Source organism: Elephas maximus, chromosome 2 (genome assembly GCF_024166365.1).
Source record: "Elephas maximus indicus isolate mEleMax1 chromosome 2, mEleMax1 primary haplotype, whole genome shotgun sequence".
Taxonomy (NCBI): domain Eukaryota; kingdom Metazoa; phylum Chordata; class Mammalia; order Proboscidea; family Elephantidae; genus Elephas; species Elephas maximus.
Genome location: NC_064820.1, coordinates 70,141,250 through 70,163,056, shown reverse-complemented (window position 1 = coordinate 70,163,056; position 21,807 = coordinate 70,141,250). Strand labels below are relative to the sequence as shown.

Below are 21,807 nucleotides of genomic sequence, written 5' to 3'. Positions count from 1 at the left end.
TGCCTTTGAATTATGGTTTAGGTGAAGAGTATTGAACATACCACGGACTGCCAGAAGTACAAGCGAATCTGTCCTGGAAGAAGTACAGCCAGAATGCTCCTTAGAAACAAGGATGGCGAGACTTCATCTCACATACTTTGGACATGTTATCAAGAGGGACCTGTCCCTGGCGAAGGACATTGTGCTTGGTAAAGTAGAGGGTCAGTGAAAAAGAGGAAGACCCTCAAAGAGATGAATTGAAACAGTGGTTGCAAAAATGGACTCAAGCATAACAAAGATTGTGAGGATAGCAAAGGACTGCGGAGCGTTTCGTTCTGTTGTACATAGGGTCACTATGAGTGGGAACTGACTCAACGGCATCTAACAGCAACAACAGCATTTCAGAAGACCAATTCCCATGAAGAACTTTATTGGATTTGACTAATCTATTCAACTGACACTTGTTGCTGTTGAGTGGGCTCCGACTCATGGCGACCTCATATACAACAGAACCAAACATTGCCCAGTCCAGCACTGTCTTCACAATCTTTGGTGTGGTCAAGTCAGTTGTTGCAGCCACTGTGTATTTTGAGTGAGTGCCTTCCAACTTAAAGAGCTCCTCTTTCAGCACTGTATCCGACCATATTCTGTTGTGATTGATAGGATTTTCAAAGACTAATTGTACAATGTAGATCACCAGACCTTTCTTCAGAGGCACCTCTTGGTGGACTTAAACCTCTAACCTTTTGGTTAATAGCCTAGTGGGTTAACTATTTAAACCACCCAGGGGCTTCACCTGACAAATGGAGATAAAGTATTTTTACCAAAGTTTAGAATATCTTTAAATAGTTCCTAGTAAGCCCTCAAAAAGAATTTTGGTAGAATGTCTGGCATATATAATAGATGTTTAAACTATTTTTAAATGCATGAACTGAATAAAATTAAATACCTAGTGTATTAATATTTCCTATTTAGGTTTTATTCTCAAAGAGAAGTAAATTAACATTATTTAATTATTTATTACTTTTTAGATTTCATAATCTATTGGAAGGAAAGTTTTAAATACTTTTCCACAGAGGGTTTTTGTTTGTTAGTTTGCACATATTTTTGCTATGGGATCATAGCAAAAAATTCACTATGCTCAAACCTGCAATTAGATAGAAAGCTTGTGTCTATTCACTGCTGTGTTCACAGAACCTGTAACAGTGACTAGCACTGTTGAATGAATGAATGAATGAATACATAAATATACCCAATTTGTGACAAGCATCAGTTTTTAATCTGAGGACATTTAAGAATTTTCCAGATGTTAATCATTGGCAAATGTCATAGTTGTTTTATTTAACTAGGAATTAAAGAATAGTGACAGCTCATGTTTCATACAGTGATTCAATATCAGGGACAAGAATTTTCAAATTTCCTCCTTTCCAGCAGTAAAAGTTTTCATTGTGTTACCTTCAACCAATGATAAGGGTCATAGACTGTTCTTCAAAATTGCTGAGTTAGAATATCACCCAGTTTCACCACTTAACTAGCCATATGCTCTTGGGTAAGTTACTGTTGTTGTTATTGTGTGCGGTCTAGTTGATTCCGACTCATAGCAACCCTATATGATAGAGCAGAACTGCCCCCATAGGATTTCTTAGGCTGTAATCTTTATGGGAAGAGATGGCCATTTTTTTTTCTCCCTTGGAGTGGCTGGTGAGTTTGAATCATCGACCTTTCAATCCTAGAATGAAAAGAAAACCTTTTTTGCTTCCTACTCAATGAAGATTTTTGTGAGGTCTAAATGAGAATAACCAAAACCTAAAACCAAACCCCCTGCCGTTGAGTCAATCCTGACTCATAGCTACCCTACAGGACAGATTAGAGCTGCCCCACAGGGTTTCCAAGTAGTGCCTGGGGGATTCGAACTGCAAGCTTTTTGGTTAGTGGCTATAGCGCTTAACCAATACGCCACCAGGGTTTCCAAATGAGAATACTTCTGTGGAAATTCTTAATATTTTGTACACATTTTATTTTGAGTAATTTCTTTAATATTAACAATGTTTCAGGTCAACACATACCTTATAGATTAACAACATAATGTGAAGTCAGTTACTGCTATGATATTAATTATGAAATGTAGATATATACCAATAAGGTAAGATTCATTCAATTATATGAAGATCTAGGGAAGAATCCTCAGGTAGGGACAATCTTTGCAGATTTGGGGAAGAATGTAGGCCAGTGTGGTCAATTCATAACCAGTGAGAAGGAACATAGTATGGAGGAAGTAGGCAAGCCAGATCATTTAGGGCCTTATAGACCATGATAATAGCTTATTTGAAATATAGCAGTCTTCAACTGAGGATAAAAACCAAAACCAAACCCACTGCCGTTGAGTTGATTCCGACTCATAGTGACCCTATAGGACAGAGTAGAACTGCCCCATAGAGTTTCCAAGGAGCGCCTGGCAGATTAAAACTGCCGACCTCTTGGTTAGCAGCCATAGTACTTAACCACTGCACCACCAGGGTTTCCTCAACTGAGGATACCAGTGTTAATTAGAATCAGAATGAAGATAGAGATCTTAAGTTTCATATACACACAATTGGATTTTGAGAGAGGAGCAGTTATAAATATGCCTGGTATTATCCCATACATTTTTTTAAACTAAGAAAAACATTAATGACTCTGCATAATGATTGAATACTGTGCCTTGTGTTTTGGGAGCCCGGTTGCACAGTGATTAAGAGCTTGGTTGCTAACCACAAGGGCATCAGCTCAAATCCACCAGCTGCTCCTTGGAAACTCTATAGAGCAATGCTACTCTGTCCTATATGGTCACTATGAGTCGGAATCAACTTGATGGCAACAGATTTTTTGGGTTTTTTTTTGTTTTTTTTTTTGGTGCCTTATGTTGAATCTATTTGTATTCTTGTCATCTCTTCTAATCTACTCTAAATGTTTTCAGGCCATGGATTTTGCTAAACTCAGTCTGCTGTGGAATGGGATTTTTTAGTCAAAATTAAAAACAAATTTTTTTTTGAATCAAAATAATATATTCTAATGGTTATAAGCAATAAATAGGCTCTTACTATATCTCATCCCACTCATAGTCTAGTAGCCCAGAGGATCCACTGTTAATTCTTTAAGCTATTACTTCTGGGAGTTATGATCTGTTACGGATTTAATTGTGTACCCCTAAAATATGTGGTGAAATCCTAGCCTTTGTACCAGTAAATACGACCCTGTTTGGAAATAGGAGTTTCCTTTTGTTATGTTAGTTAGGTCATGCCAATGTAGGGTGGATCCTAAACCTAATCAAACCTGAGTTATAGAAAGGCCAGAATAGACACACACATGTGTGTGCACACACATATATCCAGGGAGAAGCAGACATGTGAAGGCAGACCCACAAGGCAGATGCACCTACAAGCCCAGGAACTCCGAGGATTGCCCACTACAAGAAGCTGAAGTGGACAAAGAAGGACCTCCCGCTAGAGCCACGACCTATATTGGGACTGATAGCATCCTGAGCTGTGAAAAATAGATTCCTATTCTTTAAAGCCATTCATTTGTGGTATTTTTTTGTTTCAGCAGCACTCAGTAACTAAGACAATGTTGTATCTCTAAATAATGAGATTTTGCCACAATTGAAGAAATTCTTTTTTTGCTTCTCTGATGGATAATAATTTCATTGAGTTAAAGTAATGACTCTATGGTCACCTTTCTAATATATTTAATCATTTTTTTTAATTCCTCTTGGTTATCATTTTAGCTTTATGTTATAAATTAACCTTTGTTTCTTATTTCATCACTTATAAATATCTTTTGAACCTTTACTTTGTAGAGGACAATATTAGATATTTTTAAAAAGTTGGCTAGAACAACTTTGTTCAGATAGAACACCATGATTACTTCTCCCCCTATGGCCATTAATTACTGGCCTTTATCTTCCAAATAGTGGCCGTTGTTTTTCAACTCTTAAAAGCATTTCTTCTGAACTATATATAATATATAAGTCATGTCTGTGATAACTATAAAGGGCTTGATGAATTTTTTCTGGTGATCTTATTTTCATGTTAGTAAGTCAGTTAAATATCCAGGATCCTGCTCAACGAGAGGAACCAGGTCAGTTTAATTTTCTTGGCGTTTTATCTGGTGTAGCTCCATATATACTAAGATCATTATGAAAATGCTTTTTTGGGATATTTTTCAGTAAACTTACTCGAACTGACATAATTCAATTAATAGCAAAATAGAACGCCTAGTAAAGCAAGGTAACCGAAATAGTTGTAATAAATTGTGATTTTTCAATATTCTTATTGTTTTCTGCATAAGAAACTGATCAATATATTGGGAGAACTTTGAGAGGTTATGAAATTATGAGACCATTTGGTTTTTCATACCTATGACCTTTAACCCCTGAGATAGTCAGTGTTGAGTTGGGACATGGAGATGATGGAGCAGATTTAACAAGGCCTTTCTAAGCCAGACTTTTTTCAGAGCTGTGAATTCTGGCACATAGCATTTTAGAGCACGTAAACCCCTCTTGTAGACCATGTAATGATTCCAAAAAAAAAAAAAAAAAAAAAACCTATTGCCTTGGGTTGATTTCCAACTCATAGTGATCCTATGGGGCAGAGTAGAACTGCCCCATATGGTTTCCAAGGAGCAGCTGGTGGATTTGAACTGCTGACCTTTTGGTTAGCAGACGAGCTCTTAACCACTATGCCACCAGGGCTTCATGTAACTATTAGGTGTTCTAATATTGTTAATAAATTATTAGCAATTGGAGTTGGATAAAAATGTAGTAAGCGGCATCTATGTCTTGTTTCACAGTAGAGAATAATGTTAGGCTAAAATAATTTAGCAAATTGGAATTAAAACAAACAAACTTGTTGCTGTTGAGTTGATCCTGACTCATAGCGACCCTATAGGACAGAGTAGAATTACCTCAATGGGTTTCCTGGGAGCGGCTGGTGGATTTGAACTGCCCACCTTTTGGTTAGCAGCCATGCTCTTTACCACTGCACCACCAGGAATACTGATTAGAAATTAGGATAATGAAATATACCCAACCCACCCAGCCCCGTCGAGTCGATTCCGACTCATAGCGACCCTATAGGACAGAGTAGAACTGCCCCATAGAGCTTCCAAGGAGCGCCTGGAGGATTCGAACTGCCGAGCCTTTGGTTAGCAGCCGTAGCACTTAACCACTACACCACCAGAGTTTCCAATGAAGTATAGTAGGGGGCAAACATAAAGCAGTATGGTTAGAGAGGAAGATAGCATTATCTCCTGAAGATCAGTAACTGACTATATTTAATAAGTTGGAAAATCTCTTAATAGTAAAGGAATAATATGATTAGCATAGTTAACAATGTAGTGTTGTGGTTAAAGCAAGCACAATACTAGGTCACATAAATAGAAGTCAAGAATGTAGGAAACTTGAGATTATTTTCCCATTGTACTTGCCACTGGTCAGACACAAGAGCATTGTTTCTAGTTCTGGGCTGTACCACTAAGGAAGGACATGAAGAACTTGGAGAAAGTTCAGAGGAGGACCACAAAGATGATTAAAGGGTTGAAAATGAAACCTACAAGAAAAATTTTAAAGTAGCAAGGATTATTACTCCAGAGAAGACTTAGAGGTATTTAATTTATGCATAAAGGATCGAGACCAGATGTTCTTAATCTTCAGTGAAGGTCAAATAAAAAGAAATCTACTTAACCTGGAGCATGAAGAGTTTAGATATGAGGAAACTTTTACACTTAGAATGTAAGAATAAGTGACTAAAGAGACATTGTAAAACATTTTATAACACTTGAGACCTTTATAGGTAACATGGAGCTGCCCAAAGGGCATTTGAGGCATTTTTCATTCTAGAGTTCATTAGGTAAGCTTGCATTTTTTGCACTCTTTTTTTTTTCTGGTAGGGAAAAATTAAGTTGATCTGGAAGTTTTGACTTATGATCAGTTCTTATGGAAATATGTCTGGTTGACTTGATAACGTAATAAAATTCAAGTTACAAGTCAATTCTGTTTATAAGAATGAAGTATGAAGCTTTGTTAAATCAGAAGGATAATTAATATGACCCCTCAAAGGCTTTTTTAGACTACACATTCTTTTAATTAGATCACACTTTAGAAGACAAATGATATCTATTGTTTGTTTAACAATTGGTTTGATGGTAAATATCAGTTAGAAAAAGGATTATGTCAAATTTTAAATATAGTCTTATCCTATATTTTAACTTCTATACACATATTTACAAAAGCAGAACAAAGATACAGTGCTCTAGTGGTGTTTTTCCCAAGAATAACCCTTTTATATGCATTTTTAAAAAATGAACTGGGGCGAAAAATCAGTGCTGTTGTAACAGTTTGCCTGACAATAAATAAAAATTATTTATCTTTGCAAATCAGCTACCGAAGCACTGACTAGAAGAACTAGACTATTGGTTGTTTGTGATTAGATTTAAAAGACACATATACTAACAATAGAAAAACTCTTCTCCCTATTGAGCAATGCTTAACGTGTATATTATGCTTTTCCTTCCTTGATTTAAATAGCTTCTTTTGGTTTTGAGGTTTTTTGAGGAAGAAGACAAAATAAGCTGTGTACTTTATTTTAAATCAAAGAGCTGTTGTGGTCTACCATGTCTGTAAAACTAAAAAGATGCTGTAGTAAAAAATTCAAAAGAAAAAATTTTAGATGTAGTAAAGTATGTAAAGTTATTTGTATAAAATGCCCATATATAATAAATAATATAAAAGCAGCCTGCTCAGTTTCATATTGTTTATAAAGCATTCTCATTATCTATTGATGTCAAATAAAAAATTTCTGTCAATGCTAGAGGAAGATGTAATTTTTTTTCCTAGAAGAGTAATTTGTTTTTTAAGCAAAAAGCAAATTGTTAATTATTTTATTTTTTAGAAAACCAACTTTTTTCATTCAATATATTTTATCTGTTTTTGTTCTAGATGCTGTAATGGTTGCAAATATTTTAATATTAAAAATACATAGTATGTTTATTGATGCAACTAAAGGGGGGTATTGGAATTATTGTATTTACTCCTTTAAAGGGGCATTATATTTACCCCCTTAAAATGTCTTTCAAGGGACGCTTATTAACTTGGTGAATTTAGTACACTCTAAAACCTGGTTCTTAACCTTGGAGACTTAAAAATCTGATTCTTGTCAGCATGCAAACCCATCTTCAGAGATAGACTCACTGTTAACTGAACTCTTGAAACTGATCTATATGAAGCCAAAGCACCAACTCATTAACTTACAAAGAAAAATACAGCTGGCAGTGGACTAGAATACACAAACCAGCATAATCAACACTTTTCCTTCTAGTGGTTAAACTATATGAAAAACTTAATCATAATCTGAAGATCACTTAATAATTTTACCATGAGAAATATTAACATCCCAGGAGTCAGAGACCATAAAACTCTCATAGTTTTTTTTGTTGTGGTGGTTCGTTTTTTTTTTTTTTCTCTTCTTTTTTTAGGGGGTGATTATTATATCCCCTAAATACCAGGGACAGTATTTGCGAGGAAGATGAGGCTTATATAAGTAAGTAGTGTAAAGCAACAATGTAAAACACATGAAAACTGCTATAATTAGAGGAAGGATAGATCGCTTCAGGCTTTGTGAAGGATGCGGTATTTGAACCAAGCTTAAAGCATATCTAGAACTTTGTAGTAGAAACGGGGGACAAGTATTATATGAACGAGGTGCGGAGGCAGGAAAGATTAAGGAAAGTGGTGAATATACAGTAAAATTTGGCTAGAGCAGAAGATATGTAGGGAGAAGCAAAGATAATTCTTAAAAGATAATTTGAAGCTAGATTATAAACAGTCTTGAACTTCAAGCTAAGGTGTTTAGACTTTAGTAGTTAATTGGGTTTTTGAGTGGAAGGATAGCATAAGCAAAGCTATGCTTTTGGAATAATTAATAAGCTGTGTATAAGATAGATTTTGATAAAAGATGTTTCCATTTATTCCAACAAGAGGTAATTAAGGGTATAAATTAGAGAGTTATAAGTACTGTTCCAATTGAAAGGATGGATGCAGCTTCATGGAGGAACAATTATGCAGTTCATGATGACTGAATGCGTGTGAAAAAACAAAGAAAAGGGAGAATACAGAAATGAATGAACAGAATGACCAGTGTACAGACCAATAAATTGTACTCCTGCGGTATAAAAAAGCAAAAACATTTTCTCTTTCTGGTGATACCTAATTAAAATTTTGCTGATTTTTAGAAATGTTTCTTAGCTTCTTAGGATGAGAGATTATATCATTCTTGTTCATATTTATCCTTACCTTGATACATGACAATCTCTCAATAAATATTGGTTGGAAAAAATGAGTTTTTTGATTCGATTATATGAAAGAATCTGTTAATAAATTTTATATGAATTGCTACCTATTCCATCATCTACTTGCCAAGGCAGCACTATGTTATGTGTAGATTTTTTAAATTCTTGTTTCCTTGGTAAACATGCCAGAACTTCATTATCGAACTGTGTTTTGAGACCCTAAGAATAACTTTCTATTAACTGTTGACAAGAGTTTCAGAAAATAGGTTTATGAAAGTATAAGCTGATACAAGTTTTCTGAAGGTAATACTTCTGTAAATATCAAACACCTACTGAGTGCCAGGCATTGTGCTAGCTGTTGGGATACAATGGTGAGCAAAAGAATTTGCAGTATAGTAGGAAAAACACTTACAAAATTATGAGTTTGCGAAGAGTTACAATGGAAAGGTTTAGGGGGATCTGAGAGTGTTTATTATGGGAAACTTTCTAGTCAGGGAAGACTTCTTTGAAGAAGTCTATTGACTAGAGATCTGAAAGGTTAATAGAAGTAACTTAGCAATGAGGGTACAGCTGGGTAGAAAAGTGTTCCCAGTGGAGAAAATAGAAAAGTCAAAGGTCATGAAATAAGAGGGAACATGGTGTGTTCAGGAAACCAAAAGAAGGCAAATATGGCTTGAGATTGGAAAGAGAGGGAGACAGAGGTGGACATAAGGCTGGAGAAGTGGGAAGGGGCTGTTAGTGGCAATACGAATGAAAATCCTTAAATTTGTTTCATTTCTTTCTTCAGTGAGTAACTTTCCTCAGATAATGAATGCATTCAGATAAAAGGATATGAATGCTATCAAAAATGCAATCTGTACTACCATACGATTCAGCAATCCCACTCCTTGGAATATATCTTAGAGAAATAAGAGCCTTTACACGAACAGATATATGCACACCCATGTTTATTGCAGCACTGTTTACAATAGCAAAAAGATGGAAGCAACCATGGTGCCCATCAATGGATGAATGGATAAATAAATTATGGTATATTCATACAATGGAATACTACGCATTGATAAAGAACAGTGAGGAACCTGTGAAACATTTCATAACATGGAGAAATCTGGAAGGCATTATGCTGAGTGAAATTAGTCAGTTGCGAAAGGACAAGTATTGTATAAGACCACTATTATAAGAACTTGAGAAATAGTTTAAACTGAGAAGAAAACATTCTTTTGTGGTTACAAGAGAGGGGAGGGAGGGAGGGTGGGAGAGGGGTATTCACTAATTAGATAGTAGAGAAGAACTACTTTAGGTGAAGGGAAAGACAGCACACAATACAGGGGAGGTCAGCACAATTGGACTAAACCAAAAGCAAAGAAGTTTCCTGAGTAAAATGAATGCTTCGAAGGCCAGCGTGGCAGGGGTCTGGGAACCATGATTTCAGGGGACATCTAAGTCAATTGGCATAAGAAAATCTATTAAGAAAACATTCTGCATCCCACTTTGAAGAGTGGTGTCTGGGGTCTTAAACGCTAGCAAGCAGCCATCTAAGATGCATCAATTGGTCTCAACCCACCTGGATCAAAGGAGAATGAAGAACACCAAGGACACAAGGTGATTACGAGCCCAAGAGACAGAAAGGGCCACATGAACCAGCGATTACATCATCCTGAGACCAGAAGAACTAGATGGTGCCCGGCTACAACTGATGACTGCCCTGACAGGGAACACAACAGAGAACCCCTGAGGGAGCAGGAGAGCAGTGGGATGCAGACCCCAAATTCTCAAAAGACCAGACTTAATGGTCTGACTGAGACTGGAAGGACCCCAGTGGTCATGGCCCCCAGACTTTCTGTTGCAGTAGGACAGGAACCATTCCCGAAGCCAACTCTTCAGACATGGATTGGACTGGACAATGGGTTGGAGAGGGATGCTGGTGAGGAGTGAGCTTCTTGGATCAGGTGACCACTTGAGACTATGTTGGCATCTCCTGCCTGGAGGGGAGATGAGGGGGTGGAGAGGGTTAGAAGCTGGTGAAAAGGACAAGAAAAGAGAGAGTGGAGGGAGAGAGCAGGCTGTCTCATTAGGGGGAGAGTAACTGGGAGTGTGTAGCAAGGTGCATATGAGTTTTTGTGTGAGAAACTGACCTGATTTGTAAACTTTCACTTAAAGCACAATAAAAATTATTTATTAAAAAAAAAAATGGTTAAGTGCAGTAAATAAAACAGGAAACAGAAGGAAAAAAATGCAATCTTTAAAATGAGCTACATAAACCTTATTTAAAGTAATCTTATACATTTATCATAAAGAGTAGCATTTGTAATTGAAGTCAGTTTTATAATGCTGCTGCCTTGGAATCTTGGAAAGAAGCAAAAAAGAGCTGTGCCACTCTCACTTGGCTTTCACTGCCAGATATAATGAGACAACACAGTACAATGGGCATTCTGTTTGGAAGTAGTCTATGACTCAGTGTTAAATAAATGAGACTCTAAGTCTAACTTTCAGTTCATTCCATTTTCAAAACTGAGTCATTAAAAGGAACCTTCTTTACAATGATTGTTTCCTTACTAAGAATGGAATGTCGTTTTGTGGAAAAGTTTTAAGAACCCATCCAGGTATTTTATCCTTGTAAGGTAGTGCTATATTTTGCAAATCGCCAGTTTCTTCTGGTAGCCATGCTTAGCCAAAAGTGATTAAGAGAGTAAGGAGCTGAAAAGTATTCACAGCAGAAAGTATACCAAAGTTATAGTCACAGATGTTCAAGCTTTCCCTCTGGTTTTGGTCTTGTTAAATCAGTCCAAACCTCATTGTGAATTTAGGGTAAGGGATCAAGTTCAGGAAATAATAACGCAAAAGCGTAGTATCAGGGAAAAGTTAACAGGCTAGAGCAAATGTGATGCAAAGTGAAAATGAGAAAAAGAGAGGGAAGCAGTGTGAAGTTTGTGAGGATTATTATCATGGCATAAAATTGAAAAATCATATTTAAAAATAAGATATGGGAAGACTGATGGACAGATCAAAGAGGTGAAATAAGCTGGTTCATACTTGGCCTAATTTGAAAAACCATGGTTTAAGTGTAATACTGCTTGAATTAAATCAATTCTCAAGATTCTCTTCATCTGTAGAAATATAGACCTGAAACAAAGAAAACAGTTGATAAGAAAGCAAAGAATCATGATTTATATATGAAAAAGAAGGAAAATAGGAATGAGAGAATGGATGGAATAAGAACAAACTAAAGAGGGGGATTAAAAAAAAATAAATTTACAAGAGTAAAATGTGAAAGGATAGGAAGTTTATAAATCATGAAAATAACTGAATTAATTTTCAGTATTTTAATGTGTCAAAGTATTATCTTGCACTTATGCTGAATATTTTGTTATGTATAGGCAGCACAATATTGAGTAGGCATACATAATCAAGGTATGACAAAATATTTATATTCATCAATTTTATATTGAAATGGAAGCTTGCCTTGAAGGGAAAGTTTAGCTTAGAAGTAGGTATCATGATGGACAAAGCCACATCTAGATGGTTTTTTCCTATTACCCTTATTACTATTTCCTTCTATCAATTGGGAATTTTTATTGTTGGAAATTGACCTAATCTAATAAGGTCATGCAATGTTACTGTATTCACAAGTTCTTAGTGAAAGTCCATTTGGAGCAGAGCACAGACCAGACACATTGGAATAATAAGCTATGCATAAGATAGATTTTGATAAAAGCTGTTTGCATTCACGCACACAAGAGGCATTTATTTCTTACAGAATAAAAAGACAGGGTTGAGTAGAACAGCATACATCATCATCAGCCTAGGTTCTTCGAAGTTGGGCTCCCATCCACAAAGCAGTGTTAGATGGCATCCAAGCATGCCCCAGTGTGTGTCTTGGGAGGAGAGCATCTAAATTCCTGTTTCGTGGGATTAAATATTAATTGGACAGTCATGTCTACGTGCCACATAGCATGTAAAGAGAGCAAGTAGGGGAAGGGGTAAAGAAAGGGGGCAATAAAAGGTAAAAAGTGGTAATAAAAGTAGAAGGTCCTCTGCAGGCAATGAATATCATTTATTGCCACTGTTCAGGCTATTCTAGATTTACGGGTGCCAGAGAACAGCCCTTTCTCCTTTATCCCAATAAGATAGAGTTCTGGGTTTCTTCAGCAGGCAATCATCCCCTAAAGCACATTCTTCACTTTATGTCCATTAGTAGCTATTATGTCCATTAGCAGCCAGGGAGACAGTGAGGCGCTGTAGCACATCTGTGCATTCAACAGGTCATGAAATTCTTAGAGTTTGAGTGAGAGTTGCTACCAGTTACGATGAAGGAAAGTCTTTGACCAGATTTCATTATGCATACAAATATTTGTTAAATCATCATTGATTAGCAAGTAGGCACAAAATAATTCAGATACCCTTGATGACAGTCCGGCCCTCTCTTATTTAGGTACAGTGACAAATGTGCATGAAATCTTCACTCAAAAACCAAAAGTAAACCAAACCTATCGCCATCGAGTCAATTCCAACTCACAGTGACCCTACAGAGCAGAGTAGAATGGTCCCCTAGGGTTTCCAAGGCTGTAAATCTTTATGGAAGCACACTGCCACGTCTTTCTCCTGTGAAGTGGCTGGTGCTGAATATTTTGTTATGTATAAGCCGACCTTTTGATTAGCAGCCAAGTGCTTAACCACTGTGCCACCAAGGCTCCTCAGTCACTCAATATATACACAAAAATATTCTAGGGACAGAATTCTCTTATCCTTATATTTGCCATCAGGATAACCCCCACCCCAGTGCCATCGAGTCAATTCCACACAGGACCAAATCTCAGATGCTTTACCTAAGTGTACAGTCTACAAAACTTATCATTTGTGCAGAGTGAGGACTGCCTCTGAAATATTTTGGCCAATCATCATGTTTTGAACACCACTAATTTCTTTCTTGAATGAAAAACACATTCTAAACATTTTATTAAACACTCTTTATGCTAATTATCAATGATCTTTTGTGTTGATCATTGGAGGCAGACATAGTTGAAACATTATTTGCAGTATGGCCATTCTGATTAAATGTTGGTTATACAGAAATATTGGTGTCCCTGGTTGCTAACTGAAAGGTTGGAGGTTCAAATCCACCCAGAGGTGCTTCAGAAGAAAGGCCAAAAAATCATCTATTAAAAACCCTATGGAGCACAGTTCTGCTCTGACACAGATGTAAAATGAACAGAATGAAAAGTTTGGAATTCTAAAAAATAGTCAAAGGGAACCTCCCTCTGGAGTGGCGTGTGTACAGAAATGTATACATAGAAAAAAATCATTGTGTTCTCCCTACTCTCCCACTTCTCCCTTAGAGATACTCATCTCTTTCCTCCCAGATTTATATTTGTAGACATACTCACATAAACACATTTTTTTTTTAAACATAAACTTTTTCCTACTGTGGAATGACTTTGTAGGTTGCTTTTGCCTATAGAAAAAAACAAATCTAAATTCCTTGGTTTTACATTCAAGGCACTTAATGATCTGTTTCTCCTTCCTTCTCAACTCTCTCAATTCATTTTCTAATATTTCATTGTATACATTAAATATTTCAGCCTCTCTGAGCTTCTTAAGGTTTTTTGGATGTGCCATACCCTTTTCAGACTCTGTTCCTGTAAGAAACTATGTATTTAGTTCATTGAATCATGAAAAATGTTCACCATTTAGTCTAATTGGCCAGATTGGTCCCCATTGCCAAACTACTTAGCTAAGTCAGACTTATTGTCTGTCAATTAATAGTCTGATATAATTTTGTAGATCAAATGAATATGTTCATATACTCCTTCATGGCAACCATCTCGCTTCCAGATTATAATGGTGATATACATGTATACAGGTAGGTAGGTAGGTAGACAGATAGATTTATAAACAGATAGTTTGGTAGAAAAGGCACAGAATATTGCCAGATGAAATAAGCATCATCTCTTCAATTTTTCTTGCGTTACTCTTAATGGATTTACCCCCAGGAACAATGTAATCTTGAATTGTCCCTTTGTTGTATGTTTTCTGCTCTGGATACTTTTACACCATGGGGCAATGCAACATAATAAAGTTTGGGATGAGTAAGAGACATGCTTTCTTTTTGTAAAGTAGGAATAGGGCAATTGTGGAAGGCGAGAGAGGGAAGGAAAACTGGTAGATGACAGGTACATTATTAAGAAGATAAATTTCAGGAAAGGGTGCATATGGAAGCTGAGGATCTGGGAATAGATTTCCTTTAAACATCTGTATCTCTATTATGGTGAAGATCTTTGCTTGTATTATCTTGAAGACTGCCAGTATGGGTTGTGATACGTAATGACACCAGCATAATGTACCATGATCACAAGATATATCGATTGTAACACCCAGAATATACTTTTGGTGCCCTGGTTACTACACCAGTTGTTAGCTGCCATGGTGTAGGCCCCAGATCATGGCGACTCCATACACAATGAGATAAAAAGCTGCCCTGTCTTGAGCCAACCCCATGATTGGTTGGGTATTGGACTATTGTGATCCTTAGGGTTTTCATCGACTGATTTTGGGAAGTAGACCACCAGGCCTTTCTTTTTCCCTGAAATCTGTTCAGCATCATAGCAACATGCAAGCCTCCACTGACAGACAGGTGGCAGTTGCATATGAGGTGTACTGGCCAGGAAGCATTCACCAGTACTCTCTTCATATTGTACATTCGAGACAGTGTCAGACACTGCAATCAGGTGGCTTATCAATTATAAGAGAAAAAAGAGAGGAGATGAGTAATGAAGAAAAGGCTATCTAAGAGAAAAAGAAAATCTCTGTCCTCAAATGTAAAATGAACAGGATGAAAAGTACAAAATTCTAAAAATAAGCAGAGAGAAACTTCAGGGATTTTAATGAGCTCAGCAACACAGTGGTGTGGCTGGTTGTAACTTTTGTTTCTTGAAAATGCATTTTGGTCTGTTGTTTGATAAACAAGAATTACTCACCCCCTCTTCCAGTAATACTAACTAATCATTATTTACATATAATAAAAGAGAATTTTTATAACTTAGATTTTCCTATAGTTTGTGAAATTTTTTTTAACTGAAAAGCTTTTCATGTCTAACAAAACATGAGCAAATAAAACACTTTGGTCTTCTAAAGAAAATTGTATTCTGAATACCTTTGGTCTCCGAGATTAGTTCACAAGATTAGTTCTATCGCTATAGAAATGCTTAAAGTATATGTTTGTATCAATATTGACTTAACATTATAAAGCAATACATTTAAAAATATGCAAACTTAGTTTATGGACTCCATCTTTTGTATTCACTTATAATACAGTACAGCATTAGAATAAGTGTGACCAACATTAGGAAAGCTTTCTGTTGAGCAATTTGTTTAGCTGTATGCAAATTTACTTAAATTAGTAATGTTAATTTTATTCCCATTGCCGTATTGCATTAGCTTATTACCATTATTATTATTTAACAAGAACCCATATTAGAATTGAATGAAGCAACTCCAAATAGTCCTTATAGCTCAGAGGTATAGAATACAGTCTGTGGCTATAACAAATATTCAGCAGCTTCAGAAGAAGTTGGGAATAAAAAGCCACCATTACCTTTTTGTAGAAGCAGTAGCAGTCTGTACACAAGCTATTCTAGCTTCAAAACAATATGGTAGATGGTTTTATGGAATTTGCGATTACAAAAATCCACTCTTTAACCTTTCTTTCTTACTGGCAGGTGTCGCACTGGCTTGCAGCCAGAGTCTGTGAGTACAGTACAGCCGGTGGTGTTCCCCAGCGTGCTGAAAATGCTAGCACTCCAGCTGGCTGCTCATAATTGCACTGATTGTGGTCTGACAACCAGAGCTCCAAGAAAGAAATGTGATGAATATACAAAAATACTTTACAAATTTGATCAGATTACAAATTTCATCTCTCTTTTTTTCTCCTCCACAGATATGATATCTGCACTTATAAAAATAAGCCCTGTGGAACACTGGGTAAGTTTTTTATAAAGGGAGAAGAGTTTAGATCATATATTTGGACCAATGGCTTTTATTCTTCATTATTAAATTGGTCATTTTCCTTTCTGGTACATCTGAAATTACCTATAGAAATTGTTAGACCTGACCCTTATGGATATATAGTTTACTAGGAAACAAAGATATATTATGTAAATTTCATTGGCTTTTTTTCTGGAAGCTGGAGTGATGATTAAAAATACTTAGAAGATGATTCAAAATCATCAAGCAATAGTTATAAATCAAAGATTACCACTCATTTTCATACAATCCATCTCTGTTGTGTATTTCCAAAAATATCAAGAAGTTTGATAGGAAATGAAAGCAACTAGTATCTTCACATCCCAGGCTAGGAAAGGAAAGCCCATTGCTGATGAATCAATTCTGACTCATAACGACCTTATAGGACAAAGTAGAACTGCCCCATAGGGTTTCCAAGGCTGTAATCTTTATGGAAGCAGACTGCCACATCTTTCTCCCGTGGAGCGGCTGGTGGGTTCAAACGACCAACCTTTTGGTTAGGAGCTGAGTGCTTAATTACTGTGCCACCAGAGCTCCTTAGAAAAAGGAAAGGGGGGAAAAAAAAGCTTTGGGACTACTTAAAGGGCAGGCATCAAGAACGTACTTCTTTTGGTGCAATTTTGTGGAAAGGGTGTCCCTCATAAATTTAGATATTTATAGCACCCCTTCTCCCCACAAAAAGATAATTTTATAAAATATAACCAGAGGTGGAGAGAAGGGAGAGGACTGTCTTTTTTGTGCTTCCCCAAATATCATGTGTTTTATAAAAAGCATTTCTGTAGTATTCTAAAATTTTAAAAATCACATTTTGTTACAGAGCATAGTTTATTGGTTGAAAGTTAACTGCAAATACAAATAGGGAAAAATGGTAGCTTTCCAGGAGTCTAATTAAGAAACCACTTGCTGTAAGAAACAAGTGCTTCTTATCTATGATAAATTCTTTGTCACAGAGATCTTTTAGAGACTCAGAAGTTAAGCAACTGAAGATGAATTTTCTAGCTTCTCAACGACAAGTCTCGGTTTTCTTATCTATAAAGTAATAATTTATGAAAGCTCTTCTTATGCACCTGATAAAGACTTTGGAAAGATCAAATTAAAGAGGGGGGAGAAAAGGTGTTACCCAGCTTTCTGGGGAGTTCAGTGAAATATCTCTTCAGAGATAAAAAGTGTTCTTGATGGTTTTACCTGCCTTTCCCAGTTTATCCCACCCCATTTCCCTCAGGATTTATGGTTAAAGAAGAAATCCCATTTAGTCTACACTGAGTATTACTGTGGAGAAATTTGCAGGTTAAAAAGATAGCTTCAGAAAGAACTCACCTTGCTGAGAGAGTTCACATCAAGAAGATTTTCTTCCTGGTGTTTTAGGTTCACAGGACCAGGATAATCCAATGGAGGGGGCCATAAACCAGAAATTCAAAACTGGATTTGATAGTTTCAGTGCATTACCTTGTGCAATTTATTTAAACTTTTTCTTCCTCAATTTCCTGATCTATAAAGTAGCACTAATACCTGCCTCCATTCTACAGAGATATTGTTAAAATCAAGGCAGAAAATATAAAGGTGTTTTGTAAACAAGGTACAGTAGTTTCCCCTTATTCTGGGGGGATACGTTCCAAGACCCCTTCATGCCTGAAACTGCAGATAGTGCTGAACCTTGTATATACTATGTTTTCTCTTATACATACATACCTATTATAAAGTTTAACTTATAAATTAGGCACAGTAAGAGATTAACAACAATAACTAATAATAAAATAGGACAATTATAACAATATAGTGTAATAAAAGTTATGTGAATGTGGTCCCTCGGCGGGACAGTGCGAGATTTCATCACACTACTCATTTAACATTTTTGGACTCTGGTTGACTGTGTGGAACTGAAACCTAGGAAAGCAAAACCACTGATAAGGGGGGACTACTGTACTCAGAAAAATAAAATGTTATTATTATTATATGTAGAAATTGTCTGTACTGTTTAATTTACCCTCTCTGTTTACTGTTCAAATTCCGTAAGCATTTTCTAAATGCTTAATCAATTTTAGGTGCAGTAGATACTAAGCCTCAAAGCAAGTACACATATAAGAACAACTTCATTTTTCTAGTGGATATACTTTATATATATATACACCACCAACCAGTTGCTATGAAGTCAGTTCTGTCTCATGGCAATCCCATGTGTGACAGAATAGAACTGTGTTCCATAGAGTTTTCAATGACTGATCTTTCAGAAGTAGATTGTCAAGTCTTTTTTCCGAGGCACCTCTGGGCAGACTGAAACCTCCAACTTTCTGATTAACAACTGAGTGCGTTAACTGTTTGTACTACCCAGACACCCAGAGGCACCTTGGAAGAAAGGCCTAGTGATCTACTTCTGAATAGTCAGCCACCGAAAAAAACCCTGCAGAGCATGGTTCTGCTCTGACACACGTTAAGTCACCATATGTATAGTGACGCACACATGTATTCAGTTCATTCCTACTTTTTATGGATCAGTTATTTACAATGAGATATATTCTTCATCTTTTATTGTCATTACTGCCCAAGGAGCTTTGAAGTACTTCCACTCTTTGCTTTTTTCTAGATAATCTGTTTCAAATTTGATAGTTTATCAGTTTCTAGAATAAGTATATTCATAGTTTGGTACATGTAAGTACATTTTAAAGTTCAATATTTAATATTATTTTTCCAATTATAAATCATTATAAATTGATTTTATACTCTCTTCGTCAAAACTGAATCAACTGCATATATATAACTGTATATATACACATATATGTTTTTTATATACATATATATGGAGCTATGTGGAAAAATGTATTAACTGTACAGAATTTGGCAGATGATTATTTTTTGAGTTCCCATTCTGATAACTTTCATGTTGATGTTTATACGGGTTCTTCCATGTTTTCTTTCTTAGTACTTCTGGTGACCAATTGTAACATGGCTGAATAGGTTGAAGGGCACAAACTATGACCATCAAACTGAGGAAATCTAAACAATCAAATAGTAATCAAACCCCTATTAACACAATCACACATAAGAACTTTGACACCTTCGATTTTATAGGGAAACAAAATTGTGGAGGATTGTGAAAATATATTAGAATTTAAAATATTCCTTTTATGTTAGCTAAGATTGACCTTCATATTTCTACATGTATGTTATTTCCCAAATATGTTCTTTAAGTTGTTCTTTTAGTAGAACTAATAATTTTATATCAAATATGAGAAATATTAATTTAACAGTAATTATCCTTAAAAAAAAATTTTTTTTTTTATCCTTAGTAATTCTACTTTTACCACATTTCATGAAGCTCAAAACAGTGTTCAAACAACATGGCTTTATTCTTCTCACCTAATGGGCCATGTTGAACTCTAATGGCTTAAAGTCAGGTAAAGAAAAATATATTGCCATTTTTCAAAAATTCATTCTCTCTTCCTCCCCATTCCATGTTGAGTTTGGAATGACAATAAATATTTCGGATTAATAAAAAAAAAATTGAGTCATCTTGCCTTAGCTGGTCCCACTTTTTGCTTTCTCTTCTTCATGTCCCAACACCTCTGAGTGAATGGAAGGGCAGCATAAGGGTATCACCAGTATTTATAACAACTCTGAGGCAGAAATCAATTCCCCTTCCTATTTCCTGCCCTCCCACACACACACACACACACACACTAAAAACAGTAGGAAAAGCAAACAATCTATTAGCAAATCCAGCACTAACCTTAACTCTGTTCCAATGCGATTAATATGTTGGTATTTTATATTAAATGATATGAGGAAAAAAAAACCAACAACAACAATTTCTAGAACTTTCCTGGCATTAAAAATCTGGGTTGAATAGCTTTTACTGTTCCAAATTAGTGCAAATGGGAAATTGTACCTCTCACAGAACGTTGCTTATTGCACTCAATAAATACTCACTGAAGAGTTAAAATTACTTTTGATGGGAAGGCAGTCATTAATATTTGGATCAAGATAGTAGACTTCAACATATATATGTATTTTTTTTCTACTTTTCCTTCAGTATCTTCTAAATGTATTTTAGTCTGTATGTATATGATTTGGCATCTGTTTTCTTACAAAGGGTGACATTTTTCTTCTGCATAATTATTTTTTTCTAAGCACCATTTTCAAATTCTGTAATGAATGACACAGCTTGATATTCTTTTGGAAGTAGATAGTAAAGCGCCTATATACTAAAATTCCCAAGGGAGAATACCTTGAGTAACATAACATTTCACTAGAATCAGCAAATTAACACCACAGTTTTTCTTTATTAGTAAAACTATAATATATTGTAGGTGGATGGGAGAGAGGAGAACTACACTGAACGTGTGAATGACTTTCCGCCCATTAAAATTCTTAAAGAAATCCTTGCATCACCATCAGGACTAATTTCAGAAGTTAAAAAAAAAAAATGCGAAAACCTCCCATCTTTAACAGTTCTCCTTTTTCTCTTTGCATCATTCATTTTTGTTTTTATAAAAATGTCGTTTTTAAAAACCATTTGGGATTCCCTTTTTTTGGGTAACTAAAAAGTTGCTTGTATATTTTTATGAACCCACTAAACTTAAACAGAACTCTTTAGAAAAATAATGTGGATATATTTTGCTTTCTGCAGCCTGAAGAATGTTAAAATAGAAATGCTTTCTTGAATTCCCTCTTTTGGCTCAAGTTACTAGGTGGTCCCAAGTTACCAGAAGTAAAATTTATAAATCTAACCCCTAGTCTAGACATTTTCCAGCACTGACTGGAGTTCAAAAAATATTAATGTCTAGCCGGCAAAGTGAAATTCCCCCCAGTGATTTTGCAAATGACTAGAAAGTTAACCTTTTGCCAACTGCTCCTTCTGTGCATGGAGGTTATTAAAAAGAATCCAGGCATTTATAAGTACGGGCTTTTAAAGACTGAAACACCTTGGCTTGACCCTTTGTGTCTCCTTCTGTTTATTCAGGCTTGGCCTCTGTGGCTGGAATGTGTGAGCCTGAAAGGAGCTGCAGCATTAATGAAGACATTGGCCTGGGTTCAGCTTTTACCATTGCACATGAGATTGGTCACAAGTGAGTGAGTTTAAGAAAATCAAAATAAATTTTAGAACTCCACTTTTTTGAGCAACTACTGTGTGGAATGCCTATGCTCAACCATATTTTACTGCCTTTTTGTCTGATTCTTGTGGAGAATGGTATCCTCTACACGGTACGGTTGCGTTTTGGATATTGGGATACATAATGTTAAGAACTGCAGACTTGTTAAATAATCCTTCTGATTCCATGATTAGTATCCTCAGTGGTTATGCACCACACTTAAGTTTCGTTATATACATGTGAAGTGATTTAGCTTTATTTAGCATGGTCTCCTCAACACCCAATTCCTCATAAAGCCAAATTGTTTAAACTATCTTTCTTTTATTCAATTGACAATGCATACCCAAACCAACCAAAGTCATTGCCATCAAGTCAATTCCAACTCATAGTGACCCTATGT

The 21,807-nt window shown here is 35.9% G+C and overlaps 1 protein-coding gene across 3 annotated transcripts in view; it reads left to right on the top strand.

Annotated features, from left to right (window-relative positions):
- ADAMTS6 (ADAM metallopeptidase with thrombospondin type 1 motif 6) overlaps window positions 1–21,807 on the top strand; it is a 270,739-nt gene that overhangs the window by 79,556 nt on the left and 169,376 nt on the right. For all 3 annotated transcript variants that reach the window (XM_049864257.1, XM_049864238.1, XM_049864248.1), the window contains exons 7-8: window positions 16,235–16,278; window positions 21,278–21,383. In XM_049864257.1, coding sequence (XP_049720214.1) covers window positions 16,235–16,278; window positions 21,278–21,383 — 150 coding nt within the window. The remainder of the gene's footprint in view (window positions 1–16,234; window positions 16,279–21,277; window positions 21,384–21,807) is intronic.